The sequence below is a fragment of the Trifolium pratense genome, linkage group LG2 (genome assembly GCF_020283565.1).
Source record: "Trifolium pratense cultivar HEN17-A07 linkage group LG2, ARS_RC_1.1, whole genome shotgun sequence".
NCBI lineage: Eukaryota > Viridiplantae > Streptophyta > Magnoliopsida > Fabales > Fabaceae > Trifolium > Trifolium pratense.
Genome location: NC_060060.1, coordinates 71,236,223 through 71,259,837, shown reverse-complemented (window position 1 = coordinate 71,259,837; position 23,615 = coordinate 71,236,223). Strand labels below are relative to the sequence as shown.

Sequence of the window (23,615 nt, the reverse complement as noted above, 5' to 3'; positions counted from 1 at the left end):
GTCTATGCTTTCTTAGTTAGAAGAAGAAAGTTGGGACAAAGGCTTACAATTCTATAGAGTCGGAAGTCAATGATAAAGGTTAATCATTACATAGAAACAAAATCTCATAATACATAGAAATTAACAATAGAGAAACACAATGAAAAACATAGAAAATGACACAGAAATACGATCAACAAAGACTTAAGTTAGTTCATTTCTTTTCAGTTGGAGGCCTCTGATGGGAGTGGCACCCAAACAATGTGCTTTACAGGGAAGAAATGACACAGTGGACCTTCCCCGGGCTTCATTCCAAGATACTTGAATATGATATGATTAGGAGGCATGTCAGATGTGTCTAGGTGGCATGTAACACCCCGTTTTTCAAAGCATAAAAAGGGGTATTTTTTTATTTTTAAATCAACACGCTTAAATAAAATGGCGCGCGTGAACGCCCGCAGCTATCTCGGCAATTCGTCATTCAATAGAAAATAAATATAACATCAACACATTATATTACAGGGCTTCCTCGAAGCAAAGTGTGTACCTGAATAATTTACATACAGCGGATACATTAAGTTCATCAACCAAAAGACACGAGTTATGAACCGAATATATCACAAGGCCAAAAGGCAATAAACATGTCTGAGTATAATATACAGTCATCCATAAAATCCTAGGCCCTAAGCCTAATCAAAATGTAGCCTAACCAAGTGCTACTCTCTACTCTCCGGCATAATCCACGAAGTCCTCGCCATCCTCACGACCAACGGCCTCATGTGGCACTCCATCATCTAAGGTGGGGGATAACCCGTTCACGTATCACATACAAACAAGCAAGGGTCACCAACTGGAAACACATATACAAATACCAAACAAACAAATACCAACGGAGAAAGCTCTTTAAACACATAGACATTCCCACCAACGGGCTCATATAAACCAAAGCATAAAAGCCTAATGCAAACCTCTAATGCAATGAATGCGACAACCCCCACTGGTCTCGCTAACCTCTAACACAACAAATGCGACGACCGCCACTGGTCTCACACACCCAAACACTCGTACAAAAATTAATACAATCCATAAGGATTAAGGTGGATCCACTCCCGCAATCACACCCCATGGTCCACTCCCGCAACCATGTTCCTACTAAAAAGTTAATCAATAAAATCTCGAAGGATTTAAGGTGGATCCACTCCCGCAATCACACCCCATGGTCCACTCCCGCAACCACGTACTGAGGATCAATAAAACCACGAAGGGTTAAGGTGGATTCACTCCCGCAATCGCACCTCATGGTCCACTCCCGCAACCAAGTATTGAACTCAATAAAACCCCGCAAAAATTAAGGTGGATCCACTCCCGCAATCACACCTCGTGGCCCACCCCCGCAACCACGTATTGAACTCAACAAGAATCCCGTAGGATTAAGGTGAATCCACTCCCGCAATCACACTCCCTCAAACATTTGGGTGGATCCGCTCCCGCAATCACAACCCGAGGTCCACTCCCGCAACCACCTCTTACCATGGACGCATGAGCATACGATACCCTTATCTATACCAATGCAACAACAATACATATATTATCACAATCATATGTAATCTCCCAACAAGCATGTCAACACATATATTTCATCAAATACTATGTCAGACAAGTAACCTCATGTATTCATCACGAACTCATATCGAGAATACATAATACAAACATGCCAAGCACTCACAAATAGTGCACAAACAAACACACAAAGCATTCACAACAACAAGCATACAACTACGCTATCGACGGAATTTAATACGGAAGTAAGAAGGTGCCCTTACCTCGGCAAGCTTCCAATTACAAACAATTCCGAACAATTCTACACTCTGCGCGCCCTAAAATAAGGAGCGTACAATTCATAAGTTCCTCCCAAAATATTCCAACGAAACTAAACCTATCCACAAAGGTCTAGAGGTGTCTAAGGCACTTCCTAACACCCTCGGATATTATTTCCGAGTCCTCCCCATAGTGATTAAAAATTCCCGAAGTTAAATACACTATTTTTGACAAAACAAACACATTTTCGTTTTCAAAGCATACCATTGCTCTCTATGGTTTTAAACTTCAAAGGACACTTTCATACACTACCAAAACACTTGAAAACAACCTAAAAATTTTACGAAAATATCTCGACAAAATAATCGAGTTTTTCTTGCGTCGCAAGTTTCAAGTTTTTCTTTCCAAATACAATCCTATAATCAAACTTTGACCCACCTATGATCATTTCATCAAAGCATGATCATTTTTCCCAAATTGTGGACTTAGAAAAATTTTAGAAATCCTCCCATTTTTCCCTTTAGGTGCTGCCCCCAAAAATGAAAAACCCACTTCCGCTCAAAATTTTTCGCTTACGAGGGCATGGTAATATCCCATAATACCCCCGAGTTACTAATCCAAGCCCCAAAAAATTTTCCGGGCAAAGCCTCAAATTTCGAAAATTCAATTTTAGGTTCTTTAACACACATACAACACTAAAACCATTTTTTTCCCAAAAATTTTTGCATGGTAATTCGCCCTAGGCCACCATTGTGCCTCCCTCAAAGCCCTAACCAATTTTGAAACCTCTACCACACTTTTCCGAAATTTCTCATGACCAAAAGTTTTCAAAATAAGGACCACACTCAAAATTTTCCCAATGCAAAGTCCTAGCAAGCCTCTATGAGTCCACAAGTCTATGAAATTGATCAACCAACTAATTTTGAGGGCCAAAGCAAGAATTTCCAAAATTTGTTCATGAAATCCTCAAGAACACACAACAAAAATATTTTTTTCTTGTTTCACAAAATTAAAGCCATTTTCTAACATCCATTTCACTACAATGCTCATAAACAACACCAAAAATAAAAGCACAACACAAATTTTCAAAGTTATGAGCAATTCAAATCAATTTTTCAAACCCAAAACAAAAATCTTGTGAAAACTTTAATCACCATGGAAATCAACACATGCTAAGCTTAAACAAGCTAGTCTACTACCCATAAACACTCCCATGGAACCAAACTAAATTTCTAGAATATTTGCTCAAGAACATATTCATAACAAATCCTAAAATCTATGAGTTTCAACCAACTAAAAGAAAGGAGGAGGTTAGTTACCTTAAGTGAAGTGATTCCTTGCAAGTTCTTATGATCCAACAAGCCTTGAATGGAAGGATTTGGTGAAGAAATGAGAATTTGGTGATGAATAGAAAATGGGGGAGTGGTTCACGGTTTGAGAGAGAAGAGAGGTGAGTGAAAATTCTGATTTTTTTGCTAAGTCCACAAGTGCCTAAACCTCCTTACTATACCTTGGTCATAAGCATTCCTAGCCCTTGGATCAAAGGTGCACCATAAGCCATGTTGAACCTTAGCCAATGGATCAAACAAATCCCATCCACTTTAGATATTTTCATATGGTTCTAAAAGTCTTCGCCTCACAGACGAGTCATGCTTCGGTTACGGACCAAACTTGCACAGACAGAAAATCTATAACCTAAAAGTCCTCCGTAAACGATTTCCAAAACTTATCGCCGAATCTTTTTCTGCGACTGTAATTTTCTTCCACACTCTTGAAAATTATTCTCAGGACATATCCTAACTCGCGCAGATATATAAAACTTCCACCCAAAATTTTACTGAATTCAGAAACCGTAAAATTTTACGTCAGCGGGTAAAATTTCCTACGCGTTTTTCCAAAAACGAGAATAATCCAAAACTCGTCATTCTGAATTCATAGAAACCTTCTCATTCATGAAAGAGGATCACAGACCAAAAGTCTGTGCCTTTCCAACGCACGAGCACAAAACAAACCCTAACTCAGCAAAGATGCTGTTGTTACAACGGAACTTACGAAATAACTTAACGAAAACCCTAAAATCTCTTAGTCAATAATTATTTTCCTTACACAAAAGTACTGTGTAATTACGGGTCTTACATTACTACCCACCAAAAAGAAGTTTCGTCCTCGAAACTAAGCAAGAGTAATCACCCAGATTACTTTACGAAGGTCCACGCACCTAAGTTAACACGTGACGTTTCCAACATCACCCTTTTCCGTCTCTTCCGAGATTTCCTACATGTTTTTCCTCAATTCTTAATGCTCGTCTTCTTTAGACTACCCACCAAGAATAAACCATACGCTACAATAACTTCCTCATTACATTTGATTCCTAAATCAATCTCTTCGAATTTAATCCTCAAAAACTTAAAATACTAGCCACGCTATCTAAATTTCTCCATTCATCTTACATTCAACAAAAAGTCCTTCCGACTATCACTCTCATCGTCTTAGTGCTCTCACTAACGAACCCTTTTTCTATTCATCCACGACATTTCTAGAAAATTTTCTGAAAATTTCCGTCCATAGCTTGTTTTACTTAGAATTTTTCCACTTCAACTCCTATGATATCATAAACTCAAGGTGCTACTAGATCACTCATCCCTCTCGGTCGATCGAAATCGTTAACTTAAATGCCCATTCATACCGAGCCTCTGCTCACTTATGGTCTAATCCCGTCAAACTACTTGAGAAATTTAATTTCTCTTAGGTTTTACCCGCCAAAACTAACAATTCTAGCTTACACGGCTACAACTCTCTAGGTATTTCCACACTATATACCTCTAGCATCACTTAACATCGACATACAACTCCCTTTCCAAGGTTGAACTACTCGCTCTTTACCTAAACATCTATCCGAGTTCGTACTATCCCACAATTAATTACTTAAAGTTTCCTCTCGTAACCACAACTATACTCACATTTCAAAATCCTAACACATCTTAAACACTCAACTTAAACCTTTAAGGTACCCATCGACGTATAACTGTCATCTAACACCACCAGGTTCGCTCACTCTTGACGCGCAACATCCACTTTAACTCAAATACGGCTCGCCCCGATGATTACCCAATCATCGTAATTAATTCCAATTGACATTGTTGTCTGTTCCACCATCCCTCATTGGCTGCATCTTCTTGACAACCAAATGACTTCATCAAGTCTCATCCCGAACTCACCGTAGCAAACATCCAATATTTTCTTCAAAAAGTTCCCCGAATCAAGTCCTTACATGAAATCCTTTACAAGAATGATGTCCACTCGTCCACACTCAACATCTCCGAGTGACCACGTCCAATGCACTTCTAATCAATAATCTAACTTCCAAGAATCCCTTGCATTTCTTATTCTCCTCAAATCCATCCTCCTCGGACCGATGCCTCTGAGAAAATTCGGAGACACTCGTCGACCCAGTTCAACCAAAGCTCTAGGGGCTAACTGTCCTACTCACTGAAGCACTATAGGGAACATTGTTTCGGTTGAGAAACAATCAATTACCTAAGCATTTAACCCATGCTTGACTCAAGACAACAAACACATAAGAACCCAAGCACTTATGCTCACTAAACCCGACTCTAACTCTAATATGACTGACCTCAGACTGTTAACCCATGTACACACTTTCCCTTTGAAGATCTAATGCCGAGCTCTGATACCAAAATGTAACACCCCGTTTTTCAAAGCATAAAAAGGGGTTTTTTTTTTTTAAATCAACACGCTTAAATAAAATGGCGCGCGTGAACGCCCGCAGCTATCTCGGCAATTCGTCATTCAATAGAAAATAAATATAACATCAACACATTATATTACAGGGCTTCCTCGAAGCAAAGTGTGTACCTGAATAATTTACATACAGCGGATACATTAAGTTCATCAACCAAAAGACACGAGTTATGAACCGAATATATCACAAGGCCAAAAGCCACTAAACATGTCTGAGTATAATATACAGTCATCCATAAAATCCTAGGCCCTAAGCCTAATCAAAATGTAGCCTAACCAAGTGCTACTCTCTACTCTCCGGCATAATCCACGAAGTCCTCGCCATCCTCACGACCAACGGCCTCATGTGGCACTCCATCATCTAAGGTGGGGGATAACCCGTTCACGTATCACATACAAACAAGCAAGGGTCACCAACTGGAAACACATATACAAATACCAAACAAACAAATACCAACGGAGAAAGCTCTTTAAACACATAGACATTCCGACCAACGGGCTCATATAAACCAAAGCATAAAAGCCTAATGCAAACCTCTAATGCAATGAATGCGACAACCCCCACTGGTCTCGCTAACCTCTAACACAACAAATGCGACGACCGCCACTGGTCTCACACACCCAAACACTCGTACAAAAATTAATACAATCCATAAGGATTAAGGTGGATCCACTCCCGCAATCACACCCCATGGTCCACTCCCGCAACCATGTTCCTACTAAAAAGTTAATCAATAAAATCTCGAAGGATTTAAGGTGGATCCACTCCCGCAATCACACCCCATGGTCCACTCCCGCAACCACGTACTGAGGATCAATAAAACCACGAAGGGTTAAGGTGGATCCACTCCCGCAATCACACCTCGTGGCCCACCCCCGCAACCACGTATTGAACTCAACAAGAATCCCGTAGGATTAAGGTGGATCCACTCCCGCAATCACACTCCCTCAAACATTTGGGTGGATCCGCTCCCGCAATCACAACCCGGGGTCCACTCCCGCAACCACCTCTTACCATGGACGCATGAGCATACGATACCCTTATCTATACCAATGCAACAACAATACATATATTATCACAATCATATGTAATCTCCCAACAAGCATGTCAACACATATATTTCATCAAATACTATGTCAGACAAGTAACCTCATGTATTCATCACGAACTCATATCGAGAATACATAATACAAACATGCCAAGCACTCACAAATAGTGCACAAACAAACACACAAAGCATTCACAACAACAAGCATACAACTACGCTATCGACGGAATTTAATACGGAAGTAAGAAGGTGCCCTTACCTCGGCAAGCTTCCAATTACAAACAATTCCGAACAATTCTACACTCTGCGCGCCCTAAAATAAGGAGCGTACAATTCATAAGTTCCTCCCAAAATATTCCAACGAAACTAAACCTATCCACAAAGGTCTAGAGGTGTCTAAGGCACTTCCTAACACCCTCGGATATTATTTCCGAGTCCTCCCCATAGTGATTAAAAATTCCCGAAGTTAAATACACTATTTTTCACAAAACAAACACATTTTCGTTTTCAAAGCATATCATTGCTCTCTATGGTTTTAAACTTCAAAGGACACTTTCATACACTACCAAAACACTTGAAAACAACCTAAAAATTTTACGAAAATATCTCGACAAAATAATCGAGTTTTTCTTGCGTCGCAAGTTTCAAGTTTTTCTTTCCAAATACAATCCTATAATCAAACTTTGACCCACCTATGATCATTTCATCAAAGCATGATCATTTTTCCCAAATTGTGGACTTAGAAAAATTTTAGAAATCCTCCCATTTTTCCCTTTAGGTGCTGCCCCCAAAAATGAAAAACCCACTTCCGCTCAAAATTTTTCGCTTACGAGGGCATGGTAATATCCCATAATACCCCCGAGTTACTAATCCAAGCCCCAAAAAATTTTCCGGGCAAAGCCTCAAATTTCGAAAATTCAATTTTAGGTTCTTTAACACACATACAACACTAAAACCATTTTTTTCCCAAAAATTTTTGCATGGTAATTCGCCCTAGGCCACCATTGTGCCTCCCTCAAAGCCCTAACCAATTTTGAAACCTCTACCACACTTTTCCGAAATTTCTCATGACCAAAAGTTTTCAAAATAAGGACCACACTCAAAATTTTCCCAATGCAAAGTCCTAGCAAGCCTCTATGAGTCCACAAGTCTATGAAATTGATCAACCAACTAATTTTGAGGGCCAAAGCAAGAATTTCCAAAATTTGTTCATGAAATCCTCAAGAACACACAACAAAAATATTTTTTTCTTGTTTCACAAAATTAAAGCCATTTTCTAACATCCATTTCACTACAATGCTCATAAACAACACCAAAAATAAAAGCACAACACAAATTTTCAAAGTTATGAGCAATTCAAATCAATTTTTCAAACCCAAAACAAAAATCTTGTGAAAACTTTAATCACCATGGAAATCAACACATGCTAAGCTTAAACAAGCTAGTCTACTACCCATAAACACTCCCATGGAACCAAACTAAATTTCTAGAATATTTGCTCAAGAACATATTCATAACAAATCCTAAAATCTATGAGTTTCAACCAACTAAAAGAAAGGAGGAGGTTAGTTACCTTAAGTGAAGTGATTCCTTGCAAGTTCTTATGATCCAACAAGCCTTGAATGGAAGGATTTGGTGAAGAAATGAGAATTTGGTGATGAATAGAAAATGGGGGAGTGGTTCACGGTTTGAGAGAGAAGAGAGGTGAGTGAAAATTCTGATTTTTTTGCTAAGTCCACAAGTGCCTAAACCTCCTTACTATACCTTGGTCATAAGCATTCCTAGCCCTTGGATCAAAGGTGCACCATAAGCCATGTTGAACCTTAGCCAATGGATCAAACAAATCCCATCCACTTTAGATATTTTCATATGGTTCTAAAAGTCTTCGCCTCACAGACGAGTCATGCTTCGGTTACGGACCAAACTTGCACAGACAGAAAATCTATAACCTAAAAGTCCTCCGTAAACGATTTCCAAAACTTATCGCCGAATCTTTTTCTGCGACTGTAATTTTCTTCCACACTCTTGAAAATTATTCTCAGGACATATCCTAACTCGCGCAGATATATAAAACTTCCACCCAAAATTTTACTGAATTCAGAAACCGTAAAATTTTACGTCAGCGGGTAAAATTTCCTACGCGTTTTTCCAAAAACGAGAATAATCCAAAACTCGTCATTCTGAATTCATAGAAACCTTCTCATTCATGAAAGAGGATCACAGACCAAAAGTCTGTGCCTTTCCAACGCACGAGCACAAAACAAACCCTAACTCAGCAAAGATGCTGTTGTTACAACGGAACTTACGAAATAACTTAACGAAAACCCTAAAATCTCTTAGTCAATAATTATTTTCCTTACACAAAAGTACTGTGTAATTACGGGTCTTACATGGCAAATGGCCAAAGCATCCATAATGTCTCCATATTGACCCTTTAGAAGAACTTTGAAGATCCTGCTCCCTATGTCTAGATAGTGGCAATAGTAAAGAGCATAAGGGTAAGGCCTTGGATGACAAGCTACCCATTTAGGAGCATAGATATCCTTTGATACTTCCAAAATGGTGTAGTTTTGCAAAGCTGCACCTGATGTTGTGGGGTATTGAGTTGTGAGAATGTTATATTTAGCGTCAGCACCAATAACACTATGAACAAATTCAACCATAGACTCCATTGAAGTAGGACAAGCTTTGGTCTCCCCTTTTTGTAGTGGAGATTCGCATTGATCAATTATGTCTTGCATATCTTCACCTTGAGGAGAATTTTTTGTGAGCTTAAATAGTTGAAGAAGGCTTGGTACTTGTGACTTGGATAAAGGAATGGAGTCGGCTACTTTTTTTGGCAAGAAATTAGCATATTCTCTGATAGGAAATGACAAGGTCATTACATTCCCTGCATACATATCTTCTATAGCGAAAAAAGCCATCTTGAATGCCTCTGTATGGTCAACTTTAGAAGATAATTTATCATTTGGTTTTGCATATGAGTTTTTCAACAAACCATCAAGGTAAGCTTGAGTCGAGATGTGGGTAGCTTTTGATTTGTCAACTTGACTATCTTTTAACCAACCATCAAGGTAAGCCTGTTTGATTGTTTTTTCGTTTTGGTCTTTGTTATCTTTCAACCATCCATCAAGATAAACTTGTTTGGAGTCAGCGGTGGATTTTGCTTTCTCATCTTGACTATCTTTCAACCATCCATCAAGGTAAGCTTGGTTGGAGTTGGGGGTGGATATTACTTTTTGGCCATCTTTCAACCATCCATCAAGATAAACTGAGTTGGAGTTGGCGGTCGACTTTGCTTGGTTGTCTTTCAACCAACCATCAAGGTAAACATGATTGAAGTTAGGGTTGGATTTGTCATGGTTATCTTTCAACCATCCATCAAGGTAAACTTGGTTGGAGTTAGGGGTGGATTCTCTTTTCTTGGCTTGACTATCTTTCAACCATCCATCAAGGTAAGCTTGCTTGGCGTTAGGGGTTGATATTTCCTTTTAGCCATCTTTCAACCATCCATCAAGATAAACTTGGTTGGAGTTTGCGGTCAACTTTGCTTGGATGTCTTTCAACCAACCATCAAGGTAAACTTGATTGGAGTTAGGGTTGGATTTTTCTTGGCTATCTTTCAACCAGCCATCAAGGTAAGCTTTGTTGGAGTTGGAGTTGGATTTTTCTTTTTGGCCATCTTTCAACCAACCATCAAGGTAAACTTGGTTGGAGTTTGAGGTGGATTTTGCTTTCTCAGCTGTGTTATCTTTCAACCATCCATCAAGGTAAGCTTGGTTGCCATTTGGGGTGGATTTTGCTTTTTGGCCATCTTTTAACCAACCATCAAGATAAGCTGGATTGGCGTTGGAGGTCGACTTTGCTTGGCTATCTTTCAACCAGCCTATAACACCCCATATCAATTTATCTAGAATATCGACAAGAGTGTAGATAACTGAATCGGGAAACATTAAATTTTCATTACATATCGTCCGAATACATAAATAGGATTACAAAATCCAAGAGATTAATACTAAACTGAGCTAACAACTAAAAACATAAAGAAACTAAATCTTATACAAAATATAAGATAACATGACGTCAGCTCAATTAGCATAATCCAAGTATCTGAACTCCATGCTTGCAAACCATTATATCTCGATCAACCTGTTTATCTGAAATCAAATAAGTGGGGGATGAGAACAGTCACTTCGTCTCAGTGGATTCCTACTACCCAGTTACTATTGGTATCTACACCGGGGGCAACTGATGAACTAATAGTTCTCTGATCCTGATAGTCAATCTCTAAACATGATTTACATAACATAATTTCATAACGTAATACATAAAGGTGTAACACATTATTTATCTTGTTCGTTTTATTCATAACAAAGGCACTCTGAGGTGAGCCGGTCTCAGAGGCCTGACATGTCCGTCTGCGATAATAATGTACATCGACACGGCTGAAGCTCACAATCATAACATGATTGGATTCTAACGAATCCCATAACGTGGTACATAAGTAACCACCATAATTGATTGACTTTCTTAACTTAACTTAATAATCCTGATTGATATCCTGCCCATGAATTCCCTCCCGGGTAATTACTAACTTTCCTGATGTTCCTGTCTAATTCCTGAGCTTAATTGATTTTAAGGCATGTGAGGGAACCGTGTTCGTGGAATTCAGTCACTTGTTATATTTATAAAATGATTTATATGTCGGAGGGGTTTTATTTGAATAAAATAGTTGGTATAATCCTCCAATACATAAGCCGCAAGGTTTTTCATAAACTATCCTCAGGCTGCACCGGTTCAAGGTAGTTATGCACCGCTGCAAACAACCCAGGTTTTAAAAATGCATCTTGGGAATTATGCACCAGTTCATGCTTCACGTGAACCGACTCATAAAGCCCAGAAATACATATTTTTAGTTAAGGGGAAGCATGCGTCGGTTCAAGACCGGCTCAACACACAGACCTGCATAATTTAAAAACAGTCCATATACAATCCAACTTATGTGTTCATGGTTTAAACTAAATTCCACAGATCACAGTCATATCACACATGCAAGGGCTTGTTTCACTTATTTATTTAATCCATTTTATGAGTTAAATCCTAAAGTAACATGACATTCTTAAGGTTATCATTCATAGATAAATTTGGGGAAACTAATGGATCTATTCTATTTAATAGTGAAGATTTCTAAGGGAACCCACCTGAAAAGAAGCTTGAACAATACCAGCGACACTTCTAGAGCTCGCCGAAACGCATAATTTGCAACTGAAATACTTTAAACCCATAATCAGAATTTTCTGCATAATTCTGCATCGGAGCACCAACTTCAAAAATAGCTACTGACCTCATTTCTCGACTTTTGATTGGACGTCTGTCCTAACTACGAATTTCACAAACTCCTTCCAATTTCTCTTTATATACACAGCTCTGACCTTCCATTTCATTCAAACTCAGCTCTTCTTAATTCTTGTTTCTCAGCTTCCAGTTTTTCATTTTAACATGTAATCATGTCTTGATTCCACCCAACACTCATGTAACAGAACACAACCCTTTCTAATAAACTTGAGCTTGAACCTTGAAGAAGAGAAATAGGGTGTTTGATGGGTTACCTTGACTTCCTGATGACTTCAATTGATAAGTTGAGGTGTTGATTTACACATGCAAGGACCTAATTTCAAGTAGGTGATGGATTAAGGCTTTGGGTTATATTTCGGTCCACAAAGAAATTAGAAGAATAAAGTTGCAGTCTTTCTTAAAATGCTTCATTGAAAATTGGGTTCGTGAGGTAGAGATCATGCAAGGCTTGTAGAAGATAGCTTGTAGTGGAAACGACATGAGGATGGTGGTGGTGAACTTGGCGTGAGAGAAAGAGAGATGAGAGTATACTGATTTTGGGAAATGAATGAATTGAAAGTCCACTTTGGTTCCTATTTAATAATGAGGAGTGCTAGCAACACACTCCAATAACAAACACACTCTAACACACTCTCTTTTATTGATTAAAATTTATATGGGTCCCATAAAAGTTATATGGGTCCACATTTTTTTATGGGACCCATGTGAATTTCAACCAATAAAAGAGAGTGTGTTAGAGTGTGTTTGTTAAAGAGTGTATTGCTAGCATTATTCATTTAATAATACCAACATATGTAACTTTACGTGTAATTACCACCTTACCCTTCTCTTATTTCCAAAGTGTACTTGCATTGCATCTTATAATTACTTTCTTACACTTGTTCGCTTATTTCTAACTAGTTTTCAATAATTTACTTCTAATTAATATTCTTCTATTAATTAAAGTCGGGATATTACACAGCCATCAAGATAAGGTTGATCAGCTTGTTTTTCATTCTCTTGCTGAATCTTCATATCTCTGGCAAAACTTCTGTGGTCATTCTACAATGCAATTGAATAAATAAGTATTAGAGAATAACAATTTAACTACATGTTTCGGATGATATATATATATATATATATATATATATATATATATATATATATATATATATATATATATATATATGATCACATATACAAACACAAATGTTTTATTATGAGATACATATTTTACTGCACAATGAAGATAAATTCATTTTGTATAATAGCATATTTTAAATAACGAATAATGTAGGCCCGTTTAGTTTGTGTGAAAAGTGTTATATATATTTTATATATATATATATATATATATATATATATATATATATATATATTCATTCTAAAAGTGTTATATATTTTTTTTTATTATTAAAAAGGTAAATTAAAAAATATTTTAGAAAATAAAAATAGAGAACATATTTACAAAGTAAATAAAATATACTATTTTGAATTTCAATACAAGTATAAACATCATTTTACAAAATCAAACATATAATGGGCATAAAAACAACTTAAGAGGAAGATATTAACGCATGCATGCAATATAAATTCAACGAGCCCAATTGCTAATAAAGATGAAAATGAGCTAGTGATGATGGATATGATAAATAAATGTAAATTGAAATGTAAAGAATAAAGATACAAAAATGCATGCAAGTAAAAACGATGATCAAGAGCAGCACAAGGATAAAAAATAAGGGTGTTGCTAATTAGTGCACCCAACACTAATTAAGTATTAGAATTTTAGGGGCCTATACTCAACCACAAAAGCTAGCTTGAGAGTTGAGGTTTGCACTACACTTATAAAGGCTATCTTTGCCATATCTCTAGCCAATGTGGGACTTCTAACACACCCCCTCACGTCCAGAACTGAACAAGCTGGAACGTGGGATCAACAACAACGGGTGGCCCAAATATGGGAGGTCTCCACAACAAACAACAAATGGATCTAGGATAGACTCTGATACCATATTATGAATCATGGAATCGAAGGGATAAAGATCATAGATGTCGGCAAGATAGAGTGCATAAGAGTATTCATGAGGAAGATACTCATAGAAATTCATATTGAATGAATAAAAGAATGAATAAAATGTACAAAGGATGGCTTATTTATAGGATTATTTGGAGTAACTAACTCCCTAACTAACATTCTAACCTCCTAACTAACTTGATAATCTATCAACTAACTCTAGTTGATTAACTATCAAACTATATTCTTAACATTAAGAAATTTTTAAAAAAAATAATATTTATATTGAGAAAATCAAAATTTAGATTTTTAAAGAAAGTGTTTGACTATACAACTTTAAATAAAAAAAGTTCAAATATATATACTCTTAACTAATGCATCAGGTGCACTAGTTAGCATTTGCCAAAAAATAACTATGAATTAAGATAAATTATAAAGGGGCTACTCCCACCTAAAACATGTGGGAGTAAGTTAGCAAGCATATACTCCCACTTGTTATTTACCAAAAGCCCACTTTCTATTGTTAAAACCAATTTTAAATAAAAGGGTAATTTTTTAAGTTTGTTATTTTTTTTAAAAAAAAAACATCATAACCGTTTCTTACATTTTTGCGGGCAGTGATATTCTACTTGTGAGATTTTTTTTGTGTTAATTATTGTGAGACTTACTTAAATCCACCGACTCTTTTTTCTTACTCAATAATACCAACCATAATTATGGTAATAAAAAAGGTTAAAGAATATATAGTAGTTTCGTTCCTGGTATTATGCACAAAATGATCATTTGCAAATAATTTTTTTTTGACAAAAAAAAACTAACAAAATAAATTGAAAAAGATAGCGAGAAAGCTGTTATAGAAAAAAACGGTAATTATTAACAAAGAAGAGGTTCTTATATGTTTTTTATATAAAAATAAATGGAAATTACAAAAGTATTCTTTTTTGAAAATGCTATTTTTAAAATAAAAGATGACATTTTAGTAAAAACTAAGTGGAGTATACTTGCTAAATTATAAATTATAAATTTCCTCCCACCTAAAAATGTGGGAGTAAGTTAGCAACCTCAAATTATAAATTATAAACTCATTATGATGAAGAGTAACATTAATTAAAATGATGAAAACTGTAAATGTAAAGATATAACATGCATGCACGTAAACTCACAATAATCAAGAGCGTGACAAAAAAATGAAAAATAATGACGAATTACTATAAATAAATTATCAAAACCGGAAATAGCCGTTTCAAAAAAAAAATGTAAAGAGATAAGCATGAATGCATTGTATGCAAGTAAACACTTACAATGATGAAGAGCAAGACAAAAGGGAGGAGAAAGAGAACAACTTTGTGCGCCATATCTTACTGCTATGCTTATTGTTGGAATACTGATGAATTGAAGAACAAAGAAGTGTGCTTTTTATAGGTGAATGAGAAGAAAAACAACAAATAATAATCACATGTAAACACACACTAGAACATCTACTTTTTAGATGCATTGACAATTCAGTGTATCTAGCCTATAATATATACTAAATATATTAGATACATTGAGAATCTGATTCGAGGGAGTCATATTTAATTTAGTCAAAAAAAAGACTTACTCCATCTATCCCAAAATAAATGACTTGTTTGACTACATTATTTACATTTTAGATACATTGAGAATTCAATGTATATAGCTTATAATATAGAGTAAATACATTAGATTATCTTTGAATTTAAAAACCACTCTCTCTAATCCTATATAGTCCACTTTTTTGGTACATTGGAAAACAAATGTATTTGGACTATATTATAGTTTAGATACATTAGCATTTTAATATACCTAAATAGTAAAAGTTCTCTTATAATTAGGACTACAGGGAGTATAAGAAAACTTTCACTATTTAGATTCATTATAAAAATGATGTATTTAGACTATAATATTGTTTAAATATATCAATTCTATAATGAATATAAAAACTAGTAAATTTTTTCTTATATACAGGACCAGAGTATTTAGAACTCGAGGGAGTAGTATTTAACTTAGTCAAAAAAGACTTACTCCCTCTGTCCAAAATAAATGACCTGTTTGACTACATTGAGAACATCTACTTTTTAGATACATTGAGAATTCTCAATGTATCTAGCCTATAATATAGACTAATTACATTAGATCCTCAATGAATTTAAAAACTACTCCCTTTAGTATCTAGACTATAATATTGTTTATGGTTAATTAGTTAAATGGTTCCTTAAACACATTTTATGTTTCATAATGGTCCTTTAAAGAAAAAAGATCCGGATTGGTCCCTTAACTATATGACCATTAGTTACAATGGTCCTTTCTATTAATTTTTAACACCAAATGTATTAAGTGGACCACTATTGCATGTGGTCCACCATAGATCTCAATAATTCTTTTAATTTAAGACATTTGATCTTATAGGAAAAAAAATAGCCATTGAATTTTGAACGTACACTATATCTAATAATGCACCATTATCAACTAAACTTTTTCTCTATTTCTTCATCTTCTTTCTAAATTTCTTTTTCACATTTATCATCATCTTCATAAACCTTCAACCAAAACTCATATCTGAGAAAATTAAAATCCAAAATCAAAGTTTTTCATGTGAATCTAAATCCAAAAAAACCCAAATCCTAAAAACATTGTTAAAGCACAAGATGTTGATTTTTTTTGGATTGTTGTGGATAAATTGAAGCTTAGTAACTTTGATTTGTGTTGTTAATTTTCTACTTTAATTTGTTAATTTTGTACTTTTAATTAAATTGTTGGGTGGTGAAGGTTATCATTTTTAGGGTTAAACATGTTTTTGGTCCTTATAATTTTTCAGAATTTTCATTTTAGTTCCTGAATTTTTTTTCCACACTTTTTAGTCCCTGAAGTTTTTTCCGTCAATGTTTTTAGTCCATACTTTTCATTCAACTTGTGTATACTTTCACATTTTTGAATGATTTTTTGTATTCATGTTTATAATATTATAAGAACATCTCCGATAAAAAAACTAGAATTTTTTAACATCAGATGAATTATTTATGAATTTTTATGTGCAAAAAACTAAAAAATTCATATTAAATTCATCTTTTGTTAAAAGAATTTAAATTTTTATAACAGAGATTCATATAATGTACTAAACATGATCGCAAAAAAAAATTTAAAATTTAAAATGGTATGCACGAGTTGAATGAAAAGTAAGGACTAAAATGAAAATTCTAAGAAACTTTAGGGACTAAAAAGTGTGAAAAAAATCTTCAGAGACTAAAATGAAAATTCTAGAAAACTATAGGGACCAAAAACATATTTATCCCTTATTTTTATGGTATTGGTGGTTCATCTGAATTGAGTGGTATGGAAAAGAGGTCTAGAGAATGGAATTTCAATGATTGGAGATGGGATGGTGATTTGTTTTTATCTAGCCAAGTAAATCCGGTGCCGGCGGAAGGTATGAGAGTAGGACATCAATTTTTCCCTCTCGAGTCTGGGATCTCGGTGGCTGGGGTTCGTCTAATACCTCTTACCAATTTAAGGATTATATTTTTTTTATGAAGTTGTTGATGAACATGAAGGATAAGAGAGAGAAGAAGATGCAGAAGAAAAGATATATTTACTTGATGATGGTTCACCATTACATTCAGTAGACCTGCAAATCCTACCATTGCATTTTTAACAAAATGATCAAACGGTTCATATAAAAACAAATTAATGGAGATGACTATTGTGACTAACGGTCATATAGTTAAGGGACCAAAGTTGACATTTTTTTCTTTAAGGGATCATTGTGAAACCTAAAATGTCTTTAAGTGACCATTTAACTAATTAAGCCTATTGTTTACATACATCAATTCTATAATGAATATCTTATATATAGGACTTGAGGGAATATATCTTCTCTTATACTCCCTCCGTTCCAAAATGTAAGTTACTTTGACCAAATTATTCAAATTAAGAAATATAATTAATGTTGTATGAAAAAGAGATATTATGAGTTAACAATTAGATTTTTATTATCTGAATTTCACGCCTTAATCCAAAGATATATATACACTAAAGATGATTGCTGATGAAAGTGCGGAAGTTCGAGAGACAGAGTCAAGTAAGGAAGATAGTATTTTGCGAGATAATTGATTCAACTTTCAAATACCGAAGTCAGTGAGAATTTACATCAAATACTTCCACTATATTGCCATTATCTTTTTATATCTTATGAGAGTATCCATGAATTTGTTTATTTTCTAGAACTTGCAAAATCATTTGCGTGATCTAAACAAAGTGTGCTACTTAGCACCACATCTTTTGGAGTAAGCTCTGATTTAAACCTTTAGTTTTGATTCACTTCACTTGCTATTCATTCTGTCATCACCTCATTACAATGTTTTGATTCACCTCATTCTTTCACGTGTACAGCGGGCATTGGCAATTAATAATTATGTGTCATAAGGACAATGTTATAGTTTGTCTTTGTTCATTACACCGTAAGATACCTAAGGCAGCGAAGAATTTTTTTACAGAGTAAGTTATTATTTTAATTAGTTTGCCTTTTGTTTGCCTCTGTTCGTCCACTTCCTGCCTATTAAAACTTTGTTGATTTTTAAATTTTTCTAGTGCTTTTAATGTTCATCAATTGGCAACTTTTGGTAATAGAAAGAAGACTACATGGATTTTTCCCAAAGTAAGTGTGGTGTAAATTTTAATATTTATTTACGTTCATAACACATGATTGATATTTATTTATGTATTAACTAAATGTCGTTTATATGTAGACAAGGATACAACCTAACAGTAATGACTGTGAATATTATGTAATGAAGAACATGCTTGACATTGTCACCATTAGTATTACAAAGAATTGGATGGAGGTATTATTTTTTGTCTTGATTGCTGCTTTTTTTCTGCATATATGGCTGTTTCCAGTTCTCTGCATTAGTGTTATGCAGTTTCCAGTTTTCTGCATTAGTTTTCTGCATTAGTGTGTCTTTCAGGCCGAACATTTTTCTGCATTAGTGTTATGCAGTTTTCTGCATATATGGATGGAAGTAATGTGTCTTTCAGGCTATTATTTTTCTGCATTAGTTTCCTGCAGTTCTCTGCATTAGTGTTATACAGTTTTCTGCATATATGGATGGAAGTAATGTGTCTTTCAGGCTATTATTTTTCTGCGTTAGTTTTCTGCATTATCTTGACTATATTAATCCAGGATGTGTAAAAATAGTATCCTGTAAGAGTAATTAGTAAGAGTGACTGTATATAGTATCTAAAGATGCCACTAATCTTAGCATCAATTATGAAAGTCTAGATTATTTAGATCCTGGATTATTGCATTTTTTTCGATTTTAGATCATGTAGTATGAATAAGTTGATCATGTATACATATTGTAGGTGTTCGATGATCCCACGTCATTAATAGAGGAGGAGCTGTATGAATTGCGAAACAGCTGGGCAACTTGTTTTCTTGACCTATACAATCCCGAGGTAGATTATGATGTTGTCGATGATGAGGCTTAGGAGCTAGCTAGGTTAATTTGTGTGATGTTACAGTGGATTCATATTAATTATGATGTTTTGAATTGTAATGACTTGGTATTTTGCTTGAATGTTATAACATTTTGGATGAATGACTTGCTATTTTGCTTGAGTTATAATGACTTGGTATTTTGCTTTAATAACATTTTATCATATTATGTAATTGTATTTTGGTTGAATGTTGAATTGTAATGCTATTTTAGTTTTTTTTAATTACAAAATAGGATTTAAAATATAAAAAAAAAAAACGCAGGATTTTGAAAGAAAAAAAATTAAATAAAGTTACTATTTCACATCTGCTGGACTTGGTCAGATGTAAAAGGTCCAATTTAATTAAAAAAAAAATTGGTCAGCTAAAACACGAGAACAGAGGTAAAAGGGGATAATTTTACATCTGGCGAATGTCAGATGTAAAAAGCGTAAACTTACTACATCTTGTACGTCTACCTCTGACTTGGTTCAGATGTAAAATGGGGTTTTGGCCAGATGTAAAAAGTGTTTTCTGTACTAGTGAATTGGCCTATACTAAGTAGATTGTTGCTTAAGCCAGGAAGGTAGTATACATCAGTAATCACATGAATTCTTCCTTCAATGTTTAATTTCACATTACCTTTGCCCATTACAGCCATCTTTGAGTCATTCCCCAATTTCACTGATTCTCTAAAACTTTCATCAAGTTCAAACAGCCAATCTTTGTTGCCAACCATATGATTGCTGCAGCCACTGTCAAGGTACCATGCCTCATACTTGTATTCAGTGTTCATGTCAGAAAATGCCATTAGAAGCATTTCTTCTTCACTACCAAACTCAGCATAGTTTGCACTTGCATCCCAGTCAGGGCACTCATTCTTATACTGTCCTAGTTTATGACACTTATAGCACTCTACATGTTCTTTACTCTGTCTTCCTCTCCCTCTCCCTCTTGAGGAATAATTACGACCTCTCCATCACTACAAGAAAATAAGCACTTTGCGACAGTTAAAATTGCAATTTGCAACGGTTGAAACTGTTGCAATTGTACATTTGCGACGGTTGCCAAACCATTGCTGATTTGTGTGTCGCAAGAGAACTTTGCAACAGTTCTGAAAATCGTTGTTACAACAGTTTCAAACCGTCGCTATGTTTTTCCCCACATAACACTAAATTAATGGTGCAACGGTTACAAAACCGTCGCAGACTTGTTTTTTTTTTTTTTAAATTAATTTAAAACATTTTTTATTCACTATTTAAAAAAAATATTTTTTATTCATTTTGATGGCTTATTTAAGAACAATTACAATATTCATACAAGAGTAAAAAAATTTAAATGCACAAATATATAAATATAAATAACTTAATCTCATTTATATAATTCATTCAATAGTGACAAGATCCATACATCAAAAATTTAATTCAAGTACACAAAGTTCCAAATGAAAGAAACTAATGGTAGTCCAAACCTTCAAAAACTAAAACATAAATATTAGTAGAGTGGTTAAACATAACACTATGTCAAAATAAGTTAAAAAAATATCTAAATATCCGTAGTATGTGATGTTGCTTCATAATCCTTAATTAGTGTTAACTAGACTCAGAAACGCCTACCATCGTTTGACCCTTCTTATTCGGTTACCTGAAAAAAAATAAGTATATATTAGCATACTTAAAATAACGAATTGAGATGTACAAATTGACTTAGTTCATGGCATAAGATTGCATAGTTCATGCCCCCCCACCTTATCTTCCATCTAGTAGCATGCTGGAAACTTTACTTCACTTCCATTCCACTGATTTATTTCACATCCATGCCACTAAAAGTACATAATGTCCTTCAAGTGTTTTTCTTTTCCTTCCTTAGTCCTTATTCCTTCCTTCAACTTTCTTCAATCACCACCATTTTTCACAGTTCAATTTTTACCCTAACTTGGCTACAAGTTCTTGCATCTTTAACCTTTTAAAGGTCCCTGTAGAATCATTTATATGTTCTGATTTATTTATATAATCCGCAAAAATGTTGGCCTAACTTAGATCAATCAATAAATCTTATTATGCACTAACAAACATACCAATATTCAATCGAGATATAAGGTTCAAGCACTAGACAAAAGTTTACAATAATGTACCAAAGACCATTCATCATACAAGTAGTATCAATCAAAATTAAACTTATATTCTATCATGCACAATTGTGTCTACATTCAATAGATAGATCAACAAGTATCATAGAATCTTACCTATGAAGAAAGGTATGAGCATTGGACCACAAAAACAATAGGACAAGAACCAGAATTGAAATGACACGAATAAGTAAGAAAGTGATATTCAAGCAGCTCAAAAAAAACTCAAACCACAGTTCCTACACTTCCATAAGAACACTTCCATATGATCAAGTTAACTTGACATTCCCACTGCAAAATTAATAAAATTGTTAGGAATAATTTCCAAAACTCATAAGCCAAAAGAAGACTGTTCAAATTGCAAAATTGTTAAACTTTGTCTTGTTGCTGGTTTAGAAAGCCAAAAATACTTGTTATTAGCTTCACTCTATTCAAAAACATATATAGGAACTATAGGAATAAGAAAAATTACAACGATGATTGACATGGAGGCCAATAACAACTACTAATTCTCAAACAAACGCAAATAAAGACTTACCAAAAAGGCTAGTGTTTATCATCCAGAGTTTCAATGTGATTCGAATCTTGTAAGAATCATTGAGTTCATTCCATCCGCCAAACCTGATCAAGAAAGTGAACGATTAGTCAGGATAAGATTAGTGAACGCAGATTGAACATCTCACAGTGTTCTTCCTTCTGAAAGGAGAATAACGGTCGAGAAAATCAGATTTGTGAACAAACGGTGGAGGATTTGAAGGAGAACGGTGGAGGAATTGAAGAAGAACGACGGAGATATTGACGGATTGAACGAACGAGAACGGTGAAGGAGTTTGAGGTTCTTCGATTATGGATTCAACGGAGGGGTTTGTGGTTCCATATTAGCGATTCAGCGGAGGATTTGTTTTCCAGGAGGAGGGTTTGTGAAATGTTGGGGGAAAGATAAACAAAAAAAAAGTTATAGTATATTGTTTCTGTAGGAAAATAAAATAAAAAATAATTTGTGAGTAAATTTTTTATTTATAAAAGAAGGGGCAAAATTTTCACAGCGCGCCAAAGCCAAAAACATTGGGATGGTCCACTTACCTGTCACAAAATTCTAAAATTATGCCAAAACATTGCAACGGTTCATCTAACTGTCACATAAGGTGTTGCAAAATTTTAAAATTTAGCACATTGCAACGGTTTTGGTCTAATGGTCGCAATGCAAGTGTCGCAAAGTAACAATTTTCTTGTAGTGCCTCTACCAGCATTGGAAACTTTGAGAGCTTGCTCCTCACCAGCAGTGACACCATGACTCTTCTTCCCCTTCATTATCTTCTTATGAACAAGAAGACTACTTTGTAACTCATCTATGGACATAGTAGTTACATCATTTGATTCAGTGATTGAACACACCACGTAATTGAATTTCTCAGTCATTGACCTAAGAATCTTTTCAACTACTGTCACTTGTTCCATCCTTTCACCATGTGCAGTCATGTTGTTCGCAATCTTGAGGGTTCTTGCAAAGAAATCAGTGACAGATTCACTTTCTTCCATTTCAAGAATCTCAAATTCACGTCTCAAGGACTGCAATTGCGCTCGTTTTACCTTGGTTGAACCTTGATACTTGCGTCGCATTGCATCCCATATATTCTTTGCAGTGTCATGTTCCAATATCGTTTCTAAGATCGTTCGATCAATTGATTGAAAAAGGTAGTTTTTTACCTTCAAATCCATGAGCTTACTTGCATCTGCAAGTTGTTGTTGTTGCACCGTTGCATTGGCCGGAGCTGCAAGAACTCCATTTTCAATCATTGTCCAGTACTCCTTGGATCGGAGAAGATTCTCCATAAGCATGGCCCAATGTTCATAGTAACCATCGAACTTTGAGATCGATGGTTGAGCGAAATTTGAGGATTCTGCCATGATAACTCGATGCAGAAGAAAGAAAGAGTTGAACAGAAGGCGAAATTGTGCAAGAAAAGCGGTGAAGACGGTTAACAACCACCGTAACGACTCTAACTGTCACCGGAATTGTCACCGGAGAAGAGAACT

At 35.1% G+C, this 23,615-nt stretch overlaps 1 protein-coding gene and 2 long non-coding RNA genes across 3 annotated transcripts; all 3 read right to left on the bottom strand.

Annotated features, from left to right (window-relative positions):
* Positions 1-203: 203 nt before the first annotated feature.
* On the bottom strand, positions 204-9,507 carry LOC123905362 (BURP domain protein USPL1-like). The gene is made up of 3 exons (XM_045954968.1): positions 9,053-9,507; positions 4,129-4,178; positions 204-348 (listed from the first exon to the last, which is right to left on the bottom strand). Exons 1-3 carry the CDS (start codon positions 9,488-9,490, stop codon positions 204-206), a joined length of 633 nt encoding a protein of 210 aa, XP_045810924.1. The 5' UTR covers positions 9,491-9,507.
* A 1,039-nt stretch (positions 9,508-10,546) lies between these two features.
* LOC123911196 lies at positions 10,547-12,532 on the bottom strand. The gene is made up of 2 exons (XR_006810396.1): positions 11,810-12,532; positions 10,547-10,765 (listed from the first exon to the last, which is right to left on the bottom strand). It is a non-coding gene; the product is annotated as an uncharacterized LOC123911196 (long non-coding RNA).
* An 8,279-nt stretch (positions 12,533-20,811) lies between these two features.
* On the bottom strand, positions 20,812-22,567 carry LOC123911195. The gene is made up of 4 exons (XR_006810395.1): positions 22,117-22,567; positions 21,696-21,869; positions 21,198-21,425; positions 20,812-21,094 (listed from the first exon to the last, which is right to left on the bottom strand). It is a non-coding gene; the product is annotated as an uncharacterized LOC123911195 (long non-coding RNA).
* Positions 22,568-23,615: the final 1,048 nt, after the last annotated feature.

Bases quoted from the DNA above. Each gene is read 5' to 3' on its own strand.
- LOC123905362 (XM_045954968.1), bottom strand. From the start codon at position 9,490: ATGACCTTGTCATTTCCTATCAGAGAATATGCTAATTTCTTGCCAAAA. The intron at 4,179-9,052 runs GTTCTTCTAAAG...AAATTCGAAGAG, and splicing joins TAGGGAGCAGGATCTTCAAA to ATTGATTTAGGAATCAAATG. The intron at 349-4,128 runs ATTCTTGGTGGG...ACGGGGTGTTAC, and splicing joins GTTATTGTAGCGTATGGTTT to ATGCCACCTAGACACATCTG.